General features: G+C 40.7%; 2 protein-coding genes and 1 long non-coding RNA gene across 10 annotated transcripts in view; 1 reads left to right on the top strand and 2 right to left on the bottom strand.

Moving 5' to 3' along the window:
• COG5 (component of oligomeric golgi complex 5) overlaps positions 1-20,912 on the top strand; it is a 170,264-nt gene that overhangs the window by 20,419 nt on the left and 128,933 nt on the right. The window lies entirely within an intron of this gene.
• On the bottom strand, positions 3,497-7,610 carry LOC310743209. Its single transcript, XR_014538883.1, has 2 exons — positions 7,167-7,610; positions 3,497-3,961 (listed from the first exon to the last, which is right to left on the bottom strand). It is a non-coding gene; the product is annotated as an uncharacterized lncRNA (long non-coding RNA).
• GPR22 (G protein-coupled receptor 22) lies at positions 13,066-19,162 on the bottom strand. 6 transcript variants are annotated; one of them, XM_083575299.1, is made up of 4 exons: positions 18,527-19,161; positions 17,290-17,543; positions 16,509-16,663; positions 13,066-14,753 (listed from the first exon to the last, which is right to left on the bottom strand). In XM_083575299.1, exon 4 carries the CDS (start codon positions 14,726-14,728, stop codon positions 13,427-13,429), a length of 1,302 nt encoding a protein of 433 aa, XP_083431425.1. In that variant the 5' UTR covers positions 14,729-14,753; positions 16,509-16,663; positions 17,290-17,543; positions 18,527-19,161; the 3' UTR covers positions 13,066-13,426. The 6 variants fall into 6 exon arrangements, with proteins under 6 accessions (XP_083431425.1, XP_083431426.1, XP_083431428.1 ...); XM_083575300.1 differs by lacking the exon at positions 16,509-16,663 and having other exon boundaries at positions 18,527-19,162; XM_083575302.1 differs by lacking the exon at positions 16,509-16,663 and having other exon boundaries at positions 13,066-14,706; positions 18,527-19,162.

Raw genomic sequence — 20,912 nt, 5'->3', positions numbered from 1 at the left:
AGTGGAGAGAAGATTGCAACCTCCAAGGCAGTGTTTTTAAACTGTGATGTTCTGTATAAGCTGGAGATCTTTTCCATAGCACCCCATAACTTTCTTACTTTTCTTTTCTTCCCTTCTGCTCAAAACACCACATCCTTCTCGCCATTCAGATGTTTCACATTCACAAAACTCCTTAGGATGGATTGTAAACAAAAACAAGAGGGTTACTCATCTAGCTGTACAGTAAAATGTTCATTATAGTTTTGTTAGATTGTAGGAAATAACAGCAAGCATACCATGTAATTATCGCAGCGTTGTGCAAAAATTAAGCTTATGCTACTAGCTGTTCAATGAACCGAAACTACGGCGATGCCTGTAATGTGCAATGATTATCACATGAATAATATTTGCTGGCTTAGCTAGTGTATTCTTTGTGCTGCTGAATTTTGGATATGATTGGTATAATGACCCAAAGGGATTTATTGCCAATTAATGCATTTGGTGGAATGTGAGTGTTCCGTTCAGCCTAACTATAGAAAGACGTTTAACCAGAGGATGGGGGTGGGAGAACCAAGCCTGAGTTACTAAATGAATCATATTGGTGTTCTATCTCATTATCAAGCAGAATTTTGGCTTTCCTGGCAGAATTCATATTTATTACTAATAAAATAATGAATCCAGGGTTCCTGAATATTTTTGTGGGGGGGGGGGAGAAGAAGGTGAGCATCTTAGTAAAAAAATAATAATCCAGCCTCAGCTTTAATCATTCAAAATCAGTATCCCTTTTCTGGATCCCAAATCAGTGATTGCATTACGTGTGTGTGCATCCGTACTTTTGCTGTTTCTCTTTGAGAGAAGGTTTTGTGGGGGCAAACTTCAAGAAGTCAAGAACATGCATTCTTGGGTCTGCACTCCCACATGTACCTATAAATGTTTGTGCGTTGTTTTTAAAATTTGCACAAGGTCATTGTGTGCCATGTTTTCCCTTTCAATTGAGAGTAACGGCGGAATCCCAATCACGTCCACTCAGAAGTAAGTTCTGTTGGATTCTGTAGGGCTTACTTCCAGGTAAGAGGGGAAGTTAGGGTTGCAGTCTAAAGCAGCTTATGTTCAAGAGGAAACATACATCCTTTGTGTGATCTGTGGAGTAGTTACTAAGCTGTCCTTAGTGTTCAGGTTAGTTGCAGCATACTTAAGGAAAGTTTTGGAACAGTGCCAAGCTGCATGTTAACCATCTTTGGCCTGAGAAAATACACTGACGAGAATTGAAAGTGCATTGAGGATAAACAGTGGTCTGAGAAATTTAACAGGACAGTGCAAACCTATGCATATCTACTCAGAAGTAAGTCCCATTGAATTTAATGAGGCTTACTCCTGGGTAAGTTAAATGTGTTTGTAGGAGTGGGGTTATTGCCTTGTTTTTGTTTGTATTACGTATTTTGTGTTCTCATTTTGTATTTTCGTGTTGTGAACTGCCCTGTGATCTTCGGAAGAATTGTGGTATGCAGATTTCATAAATAACAATAAATATAATAATACGTTGGCTGACATCCTATGCATGTTTTATACAGTCGTACCTTGGTTCTCAAACTTAATCCATTCCGGAAGTCCGTTCCAAAACCAAAGCGTTCCAAAACCAAGGCGCGCTTTCCCATAGAAAGTAATTCAAAATGGATTAATCCGTTCCAGACTTTTAAAAACAATCCCTAAAACAGCAATTTAACATGAATTTTACTATCCAATGAGACCATTGATCCATAGAATGAAAGCAGTAAACAATGTACTGCAGTCACACAATCAATCAATCAATCAATCAGTAGCTGAACTGGGTTCCACACAGTCACAAAAACAAAACAAAAAACCACAAAAAAACGCAAAAGAAATAGCAAAAACATCAAACCTCAGCGTAACACTCAAATTGGAAGTGAAACACTCAAAACGGAGCATGTTTGGCTTCCGAAAAAGGTTTGCAAACTGGAACACTTACTTCTGGGTTTGCAGCATTCTGGTTCCAAGTTGTTCAAGTACCAAGGCGTTTGAGAACCAAGGTACCACTATATCTCATTAGACTTACTTCAGAGCAGAAATGTATAGGATTGCCCTGTAAGACCCCCACCCCCCAAAAAAACATAATAGTGCCCCCACATTGGGAATCTAAAAGGAAGCTAAAACTGTGTGATCTGGAGTCCAAAGTGCTTATTGACATCAGATACACTTTATAGCATGGGATGCGGGTGGTGCTGTGGGTTAAACCACAGAGCCTAGGACTTGCCGATCAGAAGGTCAGCGGTTCGAATCCCTGCAACGGGGTGAGCTCCCGTTGCTTGGTCGCTGCTCCTGCCAGCCTAGCAGTTTGAAAGCATGTCAAAGTGCAAATAGATAAATAGGTACCGCTCCGGCGGGAAGGTAAACGGCGTTTCCGTGCGCTGCTCTGGTTCGCCAGAAGCGGCTTAGTCATGCTGGCCACATGATCCGGAAGCTGTACACGGGCTCCCTCGGCCAATAAAGTGAGATGAGCACCGCAACCCCAGAGTCGTCTGCAACTGGACCTAATGGTCAGGGGTCCCTTTACCTTTTTACACTTTATAGCAGGGGTAGTCAACGTTCCAAATGTTGAACTACGGTTCCCCTCATCTCTGACCATTGGCTATGTTGATTGAGGCTGTGGGCAATTGGGAGTTCCAACAACAACTGGAAGGTCCCATGTTGGTTATCCCTGCTCTATCGTCTGTGCGCAACAAGGAAAAACAGATGTGGTTTAGGAGAATCTTATGCTCCAAGATTACACATCCTTCCCCACTTGTGTATGGCCATTGCCGGCCTGAGATAAAATGAATGCAAGTATGCGCCTAAGCTGTGGATTTGAGAACCATGGTTACGTCCAGGTTCCTGCAGCGAAATTGAAATTTGAAACTGAAACTGCTTCCAGCATAATGCAGTGTTAGTATTTATTAGCTAAGTGCATGTACTTGGCACTACTGTATAAGATATAAAATAAAAGGCCCACTGAGTCTAAAAATAACCCCTATAATTTAATTAAGAGAACACAAGGAAAGGAAAGGGAAAGGGGGAGGAAATCATGGAGAATGATTTGAATAAAGTAATCAAGAGAATGCAAATTGGAGCAATTATGTGTTTGAGAAATTTCTTTAAAAACGAGGGATATATCAATTACTAGCAGGTAATGTGTTTACAGCATGTATGGCTAAAGAGGATTTTTCAACATCAATTCAAAACTTAAAAATTGTGGCTTGAAAAGAAGAGGGGAATAGGGAGGAGAGTAACAACAACAACAACAACAATTATTATTTATTATTTATTACTGTTGTTAGCACTTATTAGTTGCTTTTCTTTTACAAAAAGTAATCCAAAGCAAGTTATAGAATTAGATTAAAACCAAAATGATTAAAAGCTGAAAACAGAACCTTACATAAAAGGCAGGTCTGATGCGTGCTGCTCACAGGATGAGGCCACAGATATCTAAGAACCTCCAAATGAAGGGCTCAAAACACTATGGTGTGTTGTAGGATCTTTAACAATAAATGGAGCCAAATGCATTTGGTATATTCCTTGAATAAAATCTGGTGGCTTGCTAGTATTTCACAGGCCTGGGCATAACTTGTTTCATTCATGGTCGTCTTATTGACAGGAAGCTCTGTACCATGTGCACAGTAGCACATTGGCAGCATTGTTTAGGCACGGGCGTCTCCCCAGTTGCATGCAACCAGCACACTCCTGCTGACGCATGCGCTGTTTTCCTTGCCGAAAGGGGGCAGAATGGAATGGGGGGATCCCCACTTGCTCTTGTCCCGGGAACAGAACCCCTGCGTAAGAGGGGATTCCCCTGTGTCACGGTCCGGTTCACGGGCGAATGAAGTCCTGGCTGGGGACATTGGGACTGGGGGCAAGGTGGGAGCAGGAACGGGAATCTGGAAGCCAAGAGTCCGAGGGTCACAGAGCCGGGAGTCAAGATGCCAAGGGTCTGAGGATCAAGAGGCAAGGGGTCAAGGAGCCAAATGCAGCAAGGCAGGAAATGTGTTGCTGTGGCAAAGAGCCGAAGGGAAATGCTGACCTTATATCCATTCCTGGCTCTTGCCACCAGGTGCAGTGAGTTACCAATCGGCCTCACCTGTGCAGCTGCGCCTTGCCTCTTCAGAACAAACTTAGGAAGGCCCCAGTCCTGCGAAGTCCTGCTGGTCACAGGGCCTGGCTCCTGCACGCACTCCTGACACCCTGTCTTGATGCCATGAATATAGCGCATCCCCTGAGATTCCCCCTAAGACCATTACAATGCCAGTTAACTTTGATCTTTGACTAGCCTTAATAAATCTTCTGGCGCCCTTTCAACAAGCAAGAGCAGTGTCCTCAGACCTCATCAAACTTACCTGTTTGAATACAGGACTGTGTCCTGGCACCAGACTTGCAAAGAAGCCCACAATATGTACGAGATCACAAGCGTTATGGCTTGCTCCCCTCACACTTGCCCATATCAGTCTAGTGTGCTTAGCTGTAGTGGGGGAGAAGAATGTCCAGCTATTATTACAATTCCCTGCCGGTTCATCTTAAGGTGAATTTGATTTGTTGCAAGGGGTGGGAGGTGTGATTACTAGTGAACCATACATCTTAAAGACACCACAGTCTCCACTGACCTTCATTGTAAGAAAACAGAATCCTGGGTAAGTCCTGGGACTTCTGAAGTCTCTTGCTGCTTCGACATTGGGGTATAAATGCTATATATCACCCTATGCACTAAGCAGTCAAATGTTATGGTACCATTGATTACAGATGGTTGTTTGTCAGTTTAATTATTGTATTTTTAATATGTTCTGTATTGTTTTCAAAGGGCCACCATGTTGAGGTGTTGTTTTTTTTAACCATCTCAAAATTCCACATATCCAGAAAACCTTTGGGATTCTATTTCTCAAAGACATGCTCAAAAGAATTATTATTATTATTATTATTATTATTATTATTATTATTATTATTATTTCTTCACATGTTCCAGGCAGGTTTTATTTACACCTATGTACAACCTGAGCGTAAGATGGAAGGGCTCACACCATTAACACTCCAATAGATCTTGGTTCCCCATCAGGTTTATGGCACGTTTCCCAAAGCCATCATTTTTGGTTTCCGCACAGAGAAAGCCCCAGCTCCCAGGTCGCCTCATACACAGACTAACCCAGGCTGTTGTTCTATTTGCCAGATGATGGCACCTTCAACCAGGCAAGGGACTGGGGTAATGTCTACCCACTCCTGGAGAGCAACATTCAAGCGCTTCCCTCAGGCAGGTGGAGGTGCTTAACTGGGCCCGCCCAAAGTGAGCCCAAAGTATGATTTTCCTTAATTGGATTACCAGGATCCCTGGAAGCTAAGAAGCAAATAGAAGTACCCAAAATAGCTTTCCCTGTCCCACTGACACTTTCTATCAATGATGTTATGGAAAGCTGCAGTTGTCAGATCAAAATACCTGTGCACTTATCAGTGTAGTAAAGCACCAGAAATTCATAGATCCTTTTTAGCCCTTTAAATTTTAGGTAATGGGAGAGAAAGTAGCTTCTGCGTTTTTCAGTTAGTGAATTTGGTTTAATCCAGGACTGTGCCAGTGTAGCATGTTAGTTCATTTCGAGTAAAGTAGAATAGTATTTAAGACCAAAGTCATATCACTCCAGTGTTTGTCCTTCACACAAGCTATTTATGTACATGAAATCACTCAGAATATAATCCATAATAGAATTTTGAGGGAAGTGCCTCCTGGTGTAATTTTGTATGATATGAACTATCTAATTTTCCCTTTAATGCACAAAAAAACAAGCATTTATAACCATCACTTAAAAAAAAAAAGGTTGTTGAATAATGGTTCTGTGCTGGAGAGCAACTGGGACCTGGGGTTGTGTGTGTTTACTAGATTATTTTTTTAGCTCTCATGATTGCTTCAAAATGTGTTTATTAGAATAGGGTTTATTCACTCCTCTGAAGAGCCTGTTTGAAATGGTGGAATGGAATCTTACAGGCTATTGCTCATATGCTGGAATGTCACAACTGAAGATTTTAAATTGCTCTGTGTAAGCAAACATTTTGTCGTTTTAGTGGCTTAACAATATTTAATCATTTGAAATTGCCTTGAATCCAAATGAGATGTATTACCCAAGTGTGTGTGTGTTGTCTCAAGCGATAGGTGCTAAAGCATATTGTATGAGACATATCTTTGCTAAGATAATTGCAAGAATAGTATTCTTTCAAATCCGTTATTCTCTCTGGGGGAACCTATACTCAGCTGACTAACATGAAAGGAAACCTGTTTCTCTGTCACTGTTCTTGAATTCTTCTGTCATTGCAACCCAGATGGCATACAAGATTGGTTTTGGGTTTAGTTTCATTCTTAAACCATTCCAAAACAGTTTCTGATCTGATAATGCTTCTGTGCTTGACTGCTGGAAAGTCCATTTTCACACCAGAGAGTGTCAAAGGATTTGAAAGAAGCATCATTATAAATGTTCCCTAAGGTATGGATGGCTGTGTTTAACGACACATAGCAGCTGAATAGCTCTGTAGGGAATAGTCAAGGTGGTGTTTGAGTCAGAATGCTTTTGTTATATTTGAAGATCTGTGCAGGGTGGTTTTAGCTTGTTGGCAAAATATATTGATCCTGCATAGTCACATCTTTTAAAAATTGATCTGCCCCACTTCTGTAAGGCAATCTTTGCGTGAGTCTCGAGGAGATAATCAATAGCTACCCTGAGCACTACTTTTTAATGTGCTTAAACTCAGAGGTATAGACCTAAATGGACAGGGAGCATCTTTCTGTAAGCCAGCCTTGCAGATGAACCCAACAAGAGTTACTAGCTTGCACAAGAAACAACAGCTTGCTCAAGCTGCCCTTCCAACATGGTGAACCTGGCTACTTAGACCGTTTGGCTTCTTAGAAAGAAGACTTAAAAAAAATGACTCCATTTCCCCCACCACCTCTGCTAGCCCAGTGCAATTCCATGGTTGTTGTGGAGGAAGTTAGAGACTTTCCTTCCTCTGTGGCTGGCATGGAAACTGAGCAAGCTGGCAGAAGAGGGGTAGAGCAGGTTGTGTCTCCTCTGCCAGCCTGCTTACTTGCCTGCATGGAACTTGCAGTTGGTTCTGGCTACCAGGCAAGTTGTTAAACGCAAGACAAACTCTCGATGTAAGAAACCCACCTTGTGTTTGGAGGACGACAGGTTTGCGATCTCCATAGATTCTGCTCTGAAGGCTGATGAATCTATAGTGGACAGATCTTCTGAAGGGCATTCTTCTGAAGTTGGTGGCTCTCTGCACAGTTCGTAACCTTGACTGTGAAGGGTACAAAGTGGTACAGGGATGCTCCAGAAGTTTGTGAGGCTTGTTCAGGTGGCAAACTATGGTTTTCCAAAACCCAGGAATTTGCTAGTCAAGTGAATTTGGTGGTGGGGAGTGTGCAAGCGCCGAGCTCATTCCAGAAATGCCGAACTGGTTTGGCGTTGCAGCTGAAGCAACCTGCCCTTTGGGACACTGTGTTTGGATGATCCTAATTCTGTTTAATAAGCTGAGACATGAACAAGTCTTTTGGTTACTCATGTAGCTCTTGGGGCGAACAAAGAACAAACTGAGAAATTAAGAAGTCTTCAGTTAAGTACAGTTTCCTATTTTGTCCGGATAGGGAAACTACTTCCTGATCTTCTCCTTATTACAGTGGTACCTCTGGTTGCGAACGGGATCCGTTCCGGAGGCCTGTTCGCAACATGAGCAGAACGCAACCTGCGTCTGTGCATGCGCGGGTTGCGATTCGCCACTTCTGCGCATGCGCGTGACGTCATTTTGCGCGTCTGCGCATGCGCAAGTGGCGAAACCCGGAAGTAATCCTTTCTGGTACTTCTGGGTCGCCGCAGGACTTATCCTGAAAGAACGTAATATGAAGCGGACGTAACATGAGGTATGACTGTATTTTGCTCCCATTGTGAAGAAAGGAGCTGCCTACAAGAGCAAGATACTTGTTCATATATTTAGCTGATTAGTTAAAATATGATCAGCTGAACAGTCTTATGCAACTCACAATTTGCCTTGTGCAACACACTACCTTGGAGTAAATCCTACTGAACTCAATGCAATTTACTTATTAGTAGGCATGCTGTACCTAGGCTAACATTGTCACAGCAGGCGCTTGGAACAACCCAATGCAACTCTAGAACACTTTAAAAAAATGTTGTTTGGTAGTAAAATATGGCACTATTATTGGCTGTACACTTATCGAGTTAAAACCATCTGTCAGAGGAGGACAGGAAATTTGAATTAAAGATGGTAGTCAGATAACTAAAGAGCAATCAACTATTTTCCTTCATCTGACTGATAAGAGGAACAAGGACGTGCTATCTGATATGACCATTGTTCCCTTTAACCATGAGCGATTGCAGAGTTGTTGAGGCAAAAGCAGTGCTGGCGAAAAATGATATTGCAAACACAACACATTTATCAAACATTTAAGGAGGCTGTCCGCCTAAAAATTTAGTGTTTTAGTACATACGATCTAATGTCAGATCTGGTAGCTGCCTCTTTTTAGGTGTCTGTTTCAGATTATAACCCTTGTACAGTCATACCTTGGTTTGCGAACGCCTTGCAAGTTGAACGTTTTAGCTCCTGAACGCCGCAAACCTGGAAGTGAGTGTTCTGGTTTGCTGATGTTCTTTGGAACCTGAACATCTGACCCGGCTTCTGCAGGAGCTTCCTGCAGTCACGCTTTGGTTTCCAAATGTTTTGGAAGTTGAACGGACTTCTGGAATGGATACTGTTTGACTTCAAGGTACGACTGTACAACATTTAATTTCCTTCCATCGTAGAGATGGGAAAGGCTGTTTCAGAAAGATGTTGTTTTGCCACCATATACATGATAATGGAATCACATGCAAGATCCAAACAGTTGCTTATAGGAAGCCTAGTCTTGTTGAATTGGTATCGTTGGCTTAGACTGTAAGAGGAATTAATGCAGGCGAGTTGTTGAAAGTATATATCCTGTCTCCCTTTGCAGTTCCCTGTTCACCCTCAGAAGCCTCTCTGGAAGGTCTGGGACCTCCCTGAACATTGTAGGCTGGGACAGGACTGACCTTTCCTAACCCCTCCAAGCCCAGCCCAGAGGATTTTTTTTGGGGGGGGGTGTAGGTGGCTGTGGGGGAAGAGAAGATAGTTCCGTTTCTTTGTTGTAAAAAAAAAAAATACAACATACAGTATACAATGGCAGTGAATGAACCCGTCACCAGAAAGATATATTCACCAGGAAGACCTGTTTAGTTATCTGATACTCGGTATGCACAGTACTGGCTAATTGTGATATAGTTCTCACCAAAACCTGCTCCGGTTCCCTATTGTCAGTACATCTAATTACACATATTGCTTCTTGACTAAATTATTGGAATGCTAGTGAATTCTGTGAATTCTGTCCGTCGCTTTTAAAAGCTAGCTTACACTTGCTTGTGTTACAGATCTGTGACTGTCATTGTAAAGTGGGTATTATCTCTCGTGTGAGAAGCCATAGAATTGTAAGTTGACAGTAGCTGTACCTCAGTCTCCCTTAAAGACAAGACAGGGATAAGATTTAAAGTGATTGAGAATATTTTGCATTGATGTGGAGCCTTGCTTTCTAGATAACTGGTGCTGTCTTCCTTCTGTCAGATGAAAGATTTAGAGTTGCTCCAAAGGAGGTTATGACGAATGCTTGATGAATGCTGAGCCATTGTTATTACTTTAATCTGTTTTGTTTGCCATGAGAAGAACCAGTTCTCCCTTATCTTCCCGGGGTTATAGGAGCTACCATTATGGTTGATAAGTTTTAGTTAGCATTAGCATTTAGTTAGTTTAGTTTAGGTTTTTGTAGCACTTGAGACTCTGATACGTTGATTCCTCCCACTTCTACCATCACGTCGTCTTTAATGCTAGCTTGCCTGCCAAATATTCTTAATAATAATTTCTGCTGCAATTGCTCAGTAACTGTATTGTCTTTTAAAAGACCTGCCTTTTGCTGCATAAGTAATTTTTATGCAGGGCTTTTAAAGGCCGTCTTGTGCGACTAACTTGTGGCCAAAGTGAATGCATCTTGCCATCCATGCATGATGGCCCATCGCTGATTGACAATTTGTAGGTAGGCAGCGAAAACAGATAGTTAAATCACTTGCTAAACCGCAGGATGTGGCCAGTGGGTTGTGTTAGGCTTGGCAAGCTGCAGCTTGTGTGTGTGTGCTTTGCGTCGTGCCACCTGTTGTTCAGAACTCTTGGAACTTAGGCTTAATATTTATTCAATATACTTATGCAGTGTTTGTGTTTTGCGGGTCTCCAGATACACCATAACAGCAAAGAATAGCAACGTCTTACAAACAGATATCTTGGTCATCTTTCCGTGTTGAAAACCTTGGGTGGATTCAGAGCAGATCCGCAGCATACATTGGAAGGACACCCAAAACACATTTAAAGCGCATAACTTAGAATCATAGAACCGTAGAGTTGGAAGGGACCACAAGGGTCATCTAGGCCAACCCGCCTGCAATGTGGGAATTCGTCCAACATGGAGCTCAAACCCACAACCCTGAGATCAAGAGTCTCATACTCTACCTACTGAGCCATGAATGAAATTGCTTCCGCCAAAGAATCCTGGGAAATGTCATTAACAAAATTGTAGCTCTGAGGAGGAAAACTACAGTTCCCAGGATTCCTTGGGGCAAGTTGTGTGCTTTAAATGTGCATTGGCTGTGCTTTATATGGATGGGGTAGATCTTCCCTCGGGTGACTTCTTAAAAGCTGGCATTTGTGAAGGCTGTAATTCCATGTACATATTGACTACCTTGTTAAGTCCAGTATCCCCAATTTTCGGAAGCTGCTCGGGCAGCCAGAGAAGCAGAACATAGCTGAAGCTGGGCTTAATCATGGGGTCAGAGGCTACATCATACTCCTTCCCTTGTTTACAGGGCCAAGCAAGGAACCTTTAAGAAGACTCTGCATCTAAATGTGCCAGTACGGTGGTGAAACCAATCCATAGCATCCCCATCAAATTGGAAGTGACTATGTGTGGGTGTTTGCAGTATGCATCTCAGTGTTTTGGTTTTGCCATATACCGTATTTTTCTGTGTTTAAGTCTAGGTTCCCACCCCCTTAAAAAATAATGTCAAAAATTAGGGGGCGTCTTATAAACGGATAGTGCCGAGGGTGGACTGGTGATTGGTTGTTGCCCCGAAAATAGGGGCGTCTTATACGTGGGGGCGTCTTATAGACGGAAAAATACGGTATGTCATATCTACTACCCTGCCTTTGATAAGACTTTTAAAACCTCTTGACTGATCTGTACCTTTTGGGTGTTCTTTGAAAACCCGTGGCAAAGGGGGGGGTAGCTTAATTTAAGGTGCTCATTGAAATTCCACCCCCCCCCCGTTTCACAAAGCTTCACGTTGGCTGGTGCTAGGCTTTAAAGTCCCTTGGTGAGATCAGAGCAGTGCCAGGCCAGGACAGGTTGGTTGACAACTTGGGTCTGCATCAGGACTTCTGATGCAACAGACCTAACACCAGGTAGCTGATTCACTTGCAAGATTATCCTAAGTCCACTCTAGAATCAGTGCACAAAGATCATTGGAATGAAATGGGCAGTGGGTTGGATTTTTTCCTTCCAGTGTCCACATGAAGGCTGCCCAAGTCATATTTCAAATTGGTTAAGCAGAGAAAACTGTCTTATCTAGAAATGCCTGGAATCCTTACACCATCACTTGTTCAGTTTCACTCCTGCTGCCCAGGGGAAAATATCCTAGATTGGTCACCCAAACATCATGAGGAAGAAATATAAGAAACCCCTCTTTAAAAGAGGGCTGTGTTCACCTCTCTCCCAAAAGCATTGTTGAGCCTGATCAGAAGTTGGTCTTTATTAGCTCTGAAGGGACAAGGATCCAAATTACTGTACCCCAAGTACAGTGTCGGGTTCTACACCTTGCAGTTGGACTAAGCCAGGGTTTTCCGAAGTCACATCTCTAGCTGTTTTGGGACTGCAGTACCCCTCACCCCTGACCACTGGTCCTGCTAGCTAGGGATGATGGGAGTTGTAGTCCAAAAACAGCTGGAGACCCAAGTTTGGGAAACCCTGGCCTAAGCGACGACGACAGCTGGATGCACCCAGTGTTGATCAGTGAGGTAACTGGCAGAAATGTAGCAATATCACATCTGGTTTAAGATTAAGGGATCCCTGCAAGTTTACCATTTCAAATGTCTATTCTGCACAGTAATTTAAGAGTTAGAGTTAGCGGTAGTAAGAATAGAATGATAAAGAATCAATGGGGGTTCCTATGCAGTTCCTTTCTTTTCAGGCTGAGTGGGGGAGAGTTGAAATCATGCAGCTAGCTATGATTCTGATAGCCTTTCAAATTGCAATTACCCTGTTAGTTATTGGACAAGATGCAGTGCTAGTTTGAGAGGTAGGAAAACGCAATATCCTGCCTTCCTTGAGGGCAGATATCTGGATCCTACAAATCAAATGAAGTAATGCTGTACTACAAATTTAATGTCTGGATGGGCTCATAGTAACACTTGTGTTGCTGCCCTGTGATGCATTTGTGGAAAGTAACTGTTGGAGATTTGGCATTTTGATTGCAATGCTACACTTAGTAGAAAGTGCTGGAAGGAAGAAAATATTGTTTTAAAATCAGAATAGCATAATTAGGGCTGGTTTATGTGGCTCGTAAACATGGGAAGAACATTCCATATTTCATCCATTTTACTTCACACTTAAGTGCATTATCATATAACCATTTCTGTAACAGATTAACATTATGTTATGAGAGAGGTTGTCTATTTTTGCTGTGAAAACTAGTTGTAAGGGCAGGTTGTTTCGGCTTTAAAGGAACTTAAAATTTAATAATTCCTTAGATTAGGTCAGAGATGTGGTGTGTGATGAACATGTGTGGGATGCATTGGACACATAATTATAATATCTGGCGCTGATAAAAAAAGTTTGGTTTCATTAATATAGTTTGATATATCAGAAGAGAGCCATCTGGAAAGATTTAAAACCTTAATGTCACACAAGTTATGTCAAGCCAATAAACTCTTTTGGTGGCAGAAAGCTTAAAAACAAAGCTTTATATATTTACAGCAACTCAAATATATATATATATGTTTAAAAGTGTACACCTTTTAAGGCTATTTTTATATAAAATATTTACGTGGATGTATATTGGAGGACAGCATATTGACAAAATATTTCCATGGTATTACTCTTAACAAACTGCCATGCAACACACACCTTGACGAATGAAGAAATAGAATATACAGGCCTTATCTATTTAGCACATGTCAAACATTTACAGTCTATCCAATTCTATCGTCCATTTTTTTTTTAAAAAAAGATCCTTATTTTGGCAGTATTTACTTCAGCTTCTTCTTAACATTTCCTATTAAATGATTCAGCGAATACTGAAATCTAATCTGTGACAACCTGAGGTACTAAGCATTTTTGTCTTACTTCATGGTCTTCAAAAGTAATTGTCTTGTTCCTCTTAGGCTCTATCCACGAGTTGTGTATAACAGCATTATTTGGAATGGGGTCAGCTTCCACTATTGAAACAACGCGTTTTTTCATTTTGCTTTTCAGGACTTTCTGAAATTTCTGTCTGGTGAATGCGTATAGTAGAGGGTGGAAAATGGTAGTTCCATATGCCATGACTAGAAAACATAACCTCAGTTTTACCAAAAGGTCACTTGGGCCCAAACATAAAATGGTCGTGTTTAAAACTGTAATTGGCGTCCAGCAGAGAAGAAAAGTTGAAATGATCAACAGTGACATCCTGAAGACTCTCTTCTGTCTTTCCCGTCTTTCGCGATGTCTCTTTACAGCCCTCCGTAGGGCAATTATAACAGAAACGGAAGTCCTCACGCCAAAGACGACGTTTCTCCCTCCACTGCTTTGGGAGACTTCAGTAGTTTCGTGTTGTGTGGACAAAGAAATGGTTTTTTTCTTCCTTGCTTTTTTCTTTTGTGCCGTGGAGAATCTTGTGCCTATTCGGATATTGAGTGCCTGGAGGATTTTGCTGTATGTAATTAACATTACTATGACGGTGAAAAAAAATATAGGAATCTGCACTAAAAGGTGGTAGTACATTCCCAGCTCTGTGTAGTATTCGTTTGTGCTGACGCACAAGAGCGTCTTGTTTTCCCAAGTATTGGCACTTTGAAGACTGAAGAAATTCACTTCGATGAATGGAATTAAGAAGGCGAAGAAAGAGACAACCCATATCGATGTCATGAGCGTCACAGCCCGTCCCATGGTCAAGATCCGATTTGCAGGCTTCACAGAGATATCGTATCGGTCCAAAGTGATAGCAAAGACGTTGATTGCGGTGGAAACACTTGCGAAGGAGACACAAGCCTCGTGGAAGCAGCAGATCAATGCTGTGTTTCTCTCCAGAGAAAGCAGAAGAATAACTATAGTTAGAGGAATACATCCCACACAAATGATTACATCAAGGACGTGCAGGTTCATTGTAATAATGTTACTGACCGAGTTGATTAAGTTGGATTTCATGCAGTAAAGTACCAAGACAGTGAGGTTGCTGCCAAGTCCCAATACAATTTCTAGCATCAGAAATCCAGTGAGAGAAACTTGAAAGCTTAATGGATAAGACAGTGGTTGGTACATATTTGTGTCGATGTCGTCAATGGCATCTCGAACTGTAATGTTGGATTCAGACTGCATGTTGACTTCTAGAATGGAAGAGAAACACATTCTTTGGTTGGAAGTTTGTTTTGCCCTGAAAGATGAGAGAGAACATATAAAGCTGTTTGGTTTTTGGATGCTCGTCATAATTTACACGTCTACAGAAAAGCAGGTTTTGGTTTTTATTAGCTTTTAATTAACACACGGTGACTTTGGAATTGTACTTAGCTTGCAGGAATTGAAGGCAGTAAAAGAAAGAATTTTTTTTAAAACAAGGCTGTAACATTTGCAATGCAAACTGCACGCATAGCTTTGACCTTTGTACCTGTTGGAAACTAAGCCATATTATTTTATATGAAGCTTTTGTGGGGAAAGGGAGGTGGCTATATTTCAAAGAAACATGCATTTTACATTTCTTCCTCTGGATGATAACTCCACCCTGAAATATTTCTTTAGATTACAGTCATGTTATTGGAATGGTGTACTGCTATCTCCTTGGAAGTGTCTTGTATCGAGTGATTGTTTTTGATGTATCAATACGTGTAAAATGTTGTGGGTGCATATAAATTGATTGTGCAGTTATAAGTGAATGTTTGTACATATGTGCAAAGATTTGCAAATGTATGTAGTCTCTTGCACTGGTTTCATAAACTATTGATACATATTTTTTATGTACCCAGCATGTTCCATGCAAGGAAATTCAAGCCGCTAGCAGAGAGAGTGGCTTCATAGGGTTGAGTTGTTGAGCTGCATGAAGCAGGAGAATTTAATCACAACATCTTTGTCATCTTGTTAGACAAGAATACATATTTTGTCATGGTGGGGTTACGTAGGCAGGTTTAAGTGGGTGGTGCATTTGTGTGTGTTTTCTGCACAAAATACTGTAAAAGTCGTCTTCCATCCCATGTTGAAGATTTACAGTTTACTGAAATAGCATTAATTGTGGCAATATGACTTCTGCTATGACCACACCCTGGGTAGTTTATGATTCCAGTGTCACATATTTAATAATAATACTTTTAGATGCTTGCTAATTGACTGCTTCTGAAAGGTGAACCACTTTCTGTGCCTTAGGCCTTCTGACAGTGCTATTTACTCAAACGTAAGTCCCATTGTGGTCACTGGGGCTTACTCCTAGGTAAACGTGCATAGAGTTCCTGTGCAAGATATTTTGGCAAAAACCTATTTGTCTTGGTTGTTTCATATTCACATTTACACCCTTGTAAAATAAACATTTTAAAAATAAAATGACAGTTATTAATCCTTTCACTCGGAAATTTCAATAATAGGTTGGGGTTTTGGTTAATTATTAGCTGGCATATTTATTGAAGAAGGGCAATGATTTTTATACTATAAGAGTTTTGGTTAGGAAATAAAGCAGAAAACCCTTTAAAAAACACTAGCTGTTACTCTATCACCAGATGCAAGTTTTGAATGACTTAGATGGCAATTTCTTCTGTTTATGAGGTCTTAGCCATAGGGACATGTTTACAGCTATTCTAAATGTATTGTAAATTATATACCCTTTGCAGTGGTTAACAAAAAACTCAGAAAGATTAGAGGTAGTTAAGCACACTGTATAACCTAGCCTGTTTTACAAGGCTAAGCTGCAGGAACATGCAAACTGAAATCTTACAAAAATGGAAAAATTCCCCATGTGCCAACTTTTAGACAGACAGATTAAACATTAGGTCTTTGTCGCACCAGTCAGTTAGATAGATGTTCAGTTAAATAAAAGCAGAGATGTCAAGGTGGGAAGGTAATTAAAATGAAACGCATACCCAGAGCTGTGCTCTTTTCTTCTGCAAATGTTAAAACAGAGGTTGGGTGCATGCAACATCTGACCTACCTGTTTTCTGTTGCCTCAGGGGCCTTTCAGCTCACTATAGCAGCTTCTCATAAATTCATACATGGTGTCACTGACAGATTTTGACATGCGTTTTCACCTGGCAACAGAAAGATGGCTGCGATCTGTTTCCAGCCTTGCAGAATATTTTAGTTTTTCTTTTTGTTTTCAGCACATCAGCAGCAGATGAAAAAAAAAAGCACAATTGAACAAAAAGGCTTAATTATAGGTTCCTACAGACCAGAGCCTGGTGTATATGAGTTGTCTCTCCCTTTTAAAAGCCACTGGTGGACAGCAACTCTTTTGTGAGTGATTCATAATTTCTAGCCTCTTCTCCATTGTTTGGCACCACTTTTTAATTTCATTTCTAAAAATGTAAGCTGCAGAATAGAAATTAACACTGGACTTCAAAAATGCCCTTTTGTTAGAGTTGTACAATGGCTTGTGTGGTACTTTTGTTTGTTAGTGTGGAGTCCTGGGTTTGTCACAAAAATTGCTGTGTGTTGCAGTAATCCAGTTCCTGTGTGCTCATTTGCAGCTACTATAACTCGGGTCATAAACTACATCAGCTGGTTAGGGTAGTTCCCTTAAACTTTAGTCACTGTACTAAGTGCTACAAATGACGTTTTATTGTTGTATATGACATACTTGGAGCCAAATTTTAGCATGCTGGTATTTATATAGATATTCCTTCAGGGAAAATTTGTGTTACTGTTTCTTCATTCATCAGCCAAATCCACAATTCTGGTTTTATGTTATAAATCCATTTGCAAGAGATGCTCACCATTTTGCTTCAGCAATAAGCCACTGAATTAATCTTCTCTTGAGTATTTGAGCAGGTGCCTTTGTTAGTCCTCTGTGTCCATATATGCATCACACGCCATTCGAGGGGGAATGTAGATCCATAACTTTCTTGTAAATCCTTGGGTTTAAAAACATATATTATAATAAGCAAATCCCGATAGCCGTTGTGAAGATCTGCGGGCGACTGTGTTTTTCTTGTTGTCGGTAATAAAACCGAATCAGATTATATGCTCCCTTGAAAAGGAAGATGAAACATGATAAAAGCAGAGATTCTATAATAATTTAAATACAATTATGACTGACTACATGCCTCTAGTATCATCTGATTGCACACCATGAAAGATGGCTTCTGTCAGACAGTGTGAAATTGTTTTCTGTAGGAGTATATAACATTAACAAAATTATTTAAGTACTTCCGAATATGGTAGTTCTCTTCTGTTCTTCCCCATCCTGAAATACCTTTCCATTTGGATCCATTTAGACTGGATATATTTTAAGATTACGTTAAAGCCAAGGATACAGTAGTAGTTAGGGGAGGAATGTTTCTACAATTAAAAAAAAAACAGTAATTCATAAGTACTGTGGAATGGAGCTTTAACAATAGACTAGTTTACATACTAATGTATTGGCTTCATGTGACCATCTAAAAGTCTCCACTGCTTCTTAGGAATTATAAGTAGCATTTTGATTTCCTTACTTTGTGTAAGCTTATTTGCATTACGCTTCTTCAGACATACCTTCAGTAGCAAAGCATTTAACAGAAACATGCACACACACACACAATTTCCCCGTAGGCAACCTGGGATTAGTCATATAACCCATCCCCCACAAAAAAGCATTTATGATCCTTTATGGGATATTTGAATTTGTTAGTGACATATGTGGCTGCCTAATACATTTTTTTTTAATGGCCTTGACAGAAGAAAGCATTTTAACTGCATTAAGAACTATTTAGCAGCCGAAACCTAAGCTGTGCCATCCCTTAAGAGGTACAGACACTGTAATCTTCCAGATCGCATGAATTTACAGGCAAAACACTGTAAGGATTTCATCCTTTTAAATGGAAGAAAGCATATTTGAATGCTGTGTGTCCTCAGAAATAAAAGCAGGAAGCCAAATCAGAATTTTAAGCTGAACCTGTCATCTCTTTCCCCTTCACAAACATTGTTTCTTAGCTACTGCTGAGGCTCTGTATTGTAAAATGGAATGTGCCTTACCTCTATTGAGGATGCAATAAATTCCCGAAGCTGGTGGAACAGTTCCAGTTTGGAGGGATTCATAGTTTGTTTGTTTTTTGGTTGTTGTTTTTTTCACTTGTTAGCAGAGTACAGGGGGAAGAGGGTGAAAAGCATCTCTCCGAAAAAGGACCTTAATGAAAATTTGCGCTTGTGCTGTGCCATTGTTTCCGCGCTGTTTGTTCACATGCACACAGCATGCAGTGCTGCTTTCAGAGCCTGCTGCAGTCTCCCGCTTCCCGCCGTAGAATCAATAAGCATCTGAAAATGCATAATGAAAGTAATTTAACGTACTGAAGGCTTCTTGTCTCCAGAGGCAGCGCAGGCTCAGCGGTTCGGAAGAGGAGCAGCTTTGGCTGCTTAGGAAAGCTTGTTCCGGGCAGCCTGAGCAGAATGACAGCCTACCTTGTCGCTTCTCTTCACTGCAGAGAGATGCAGTGCATTCACTAATTTTGATTGGTCAGTGATGTTCGGCTTAAACTGTGCTTCATGCATATGGGAGTGAATTTTCTTTTTCTCTTTTTAGAGGAAGCTTCTGTTTAAAGGGCTATTTTTTAAAGTGATGCCTTGAATATATTAAAGAATAATAGTTTTAGTATCCCCATTTTGCACAGTGTGTGTGTGTGGTGCAGAATAGTGGATGTGCTACATGAGACCACACAAGTAGGGGAAAGCAGGTATATATCATATTGCATATATTATATTTAGACGAATGTGTTGTTTGCACATGCTGTTCCTTTAGGGTCTGCTTTACATCTACCTCTCTGGTGCAAATCCATTCTCTTCAGTTAATGGCACTAAATCTTAGCCAATATTGTATATTTATGGGAAGTAGGAACTGAAAAAGTAGAGTTTGGCATGGAATCACTTGGGGTATTTAGGATATTAGTAGGAAAAATGAATTTCATTAGTTTTGATTTTATATAGTCTGTCAACTGTGGTTTCCCGAAGTTCTGGCATATTGCAGTTTGATAGATTTCACTGAGAAATGTATTGAATGTGAAAGCTGTGAATATTACTTTTCTTTCAGTGCAGGACATTGAATATTGTTCTTATGCAGGATTCTGTTAAACTCTATTTTCTTTGGTACATCTTTCTTAACTGTCTTACAGCTTCATGTTCATTTAACTTAATATTTAATCTTTGCTCAATTATGAGTAGAAACTTGAGTAGTGGTAGCTATATGATGAGCAATTAAACCAGAGAGTCAGGATGTTCTGTTTGGACCATCTTGAATGAGTCAGGATGTGCTATTAAATCTGGAATGTGGATAAGACACACCTGGAAAATGCCTTTTATTAGGTTTAAGAATAGATTAGTCTAAAATTATGTTCTGTTAGTGGCTATGTAGATGTGGGTTGCAATTCATTGCAGGCATTAAAAAAAAACCCAGGGACCTGTTATCTGTTTTTAATGGTTGGCTTGATTCCTTAGGTGTAGGTACTGCAACTGGAAGAACTGCAGAGGCACAAGAGTGCTTTCTTTGGATCACAGCTGTAAACTGCTGGAAAAACCGAAAAATGCACAATAGACAGCACATTTGTAAGGAGGCTAGTTTTTAAATTTTAAAAAATAAATACACTGTAAAGAGAAAAGGAGTTGCTAATGGAAGATGTCTATACATACTACAATGTATGTATAATGGAAGATGTCTTTACATACTACAGTGGTAGTTTTCTTTCAAATGGCCATCAGATTGGTGGGGCCAGGTTTTCTTGAACATCCATTTTTTCATGAAGTTGGAAAGCTAGTAGTCAGCCAAAACATGTCACTGCCACATCTCTTGTCCCACCCCCAGCTACGATTGGGACATACGGCACAAATGAAGTAGGATAAGTGGCCACCCCAGATTTTGGCTTGCTGTCAAAGCTTTTGCCAGTATGTTGTTGTACTTGGCCGCCGGAGCTCTTGGTGGAAGCAGCAAGACCTCTTGCTGCTTCTGAGAACCTCCAAAGCCTAGTACGATTGCATGGATGTGTCCCTTCCCCTTCTAAATAGGAAGCCTCCTAGGAGTCTTGTGAATTAAGATCTTTAGACAATGGCAATAGTGCATCTTGGCAGGTTTACCCAGTGAGTTACACTTGCAGAGGTCTTGAAAGTGGGGGTGTTATTCGTTGTACATGCACTATCAACATAAACACAATTAACATTTCAGCGGGGACTAGCTCAGCAACAATGCATATCTATTAACACCAATGGGGATACCTTAGTAACAATGTACGTACATTTCTAATGTTTGAGGGGATTAGCTAAATAATTCTCACCACAATTAAATCGCACACACAAAACATACACGCATTCACTAACACCGAATAGGGCCTTTTCCATGATGGCACTCCACTTGTGGAACTTCCTTCTCATGAAGGTG

Source organism: Podarcis filfolensis (genome assembly GCF_964270895.1).
Source record: "Podarcis filfolensis genome assembly, chromosome: 10".
Taxonomy (NCBI): domain Eukaryota; kingdom Metazoa; phylum Chordata; class Lepidosauria; order Squamata; family Lacertidae; genus Podarcis; species Podarcis filfolensis.
This window is presented reverse-complemented; position numbering and strand designations above follow the sequence as displayed.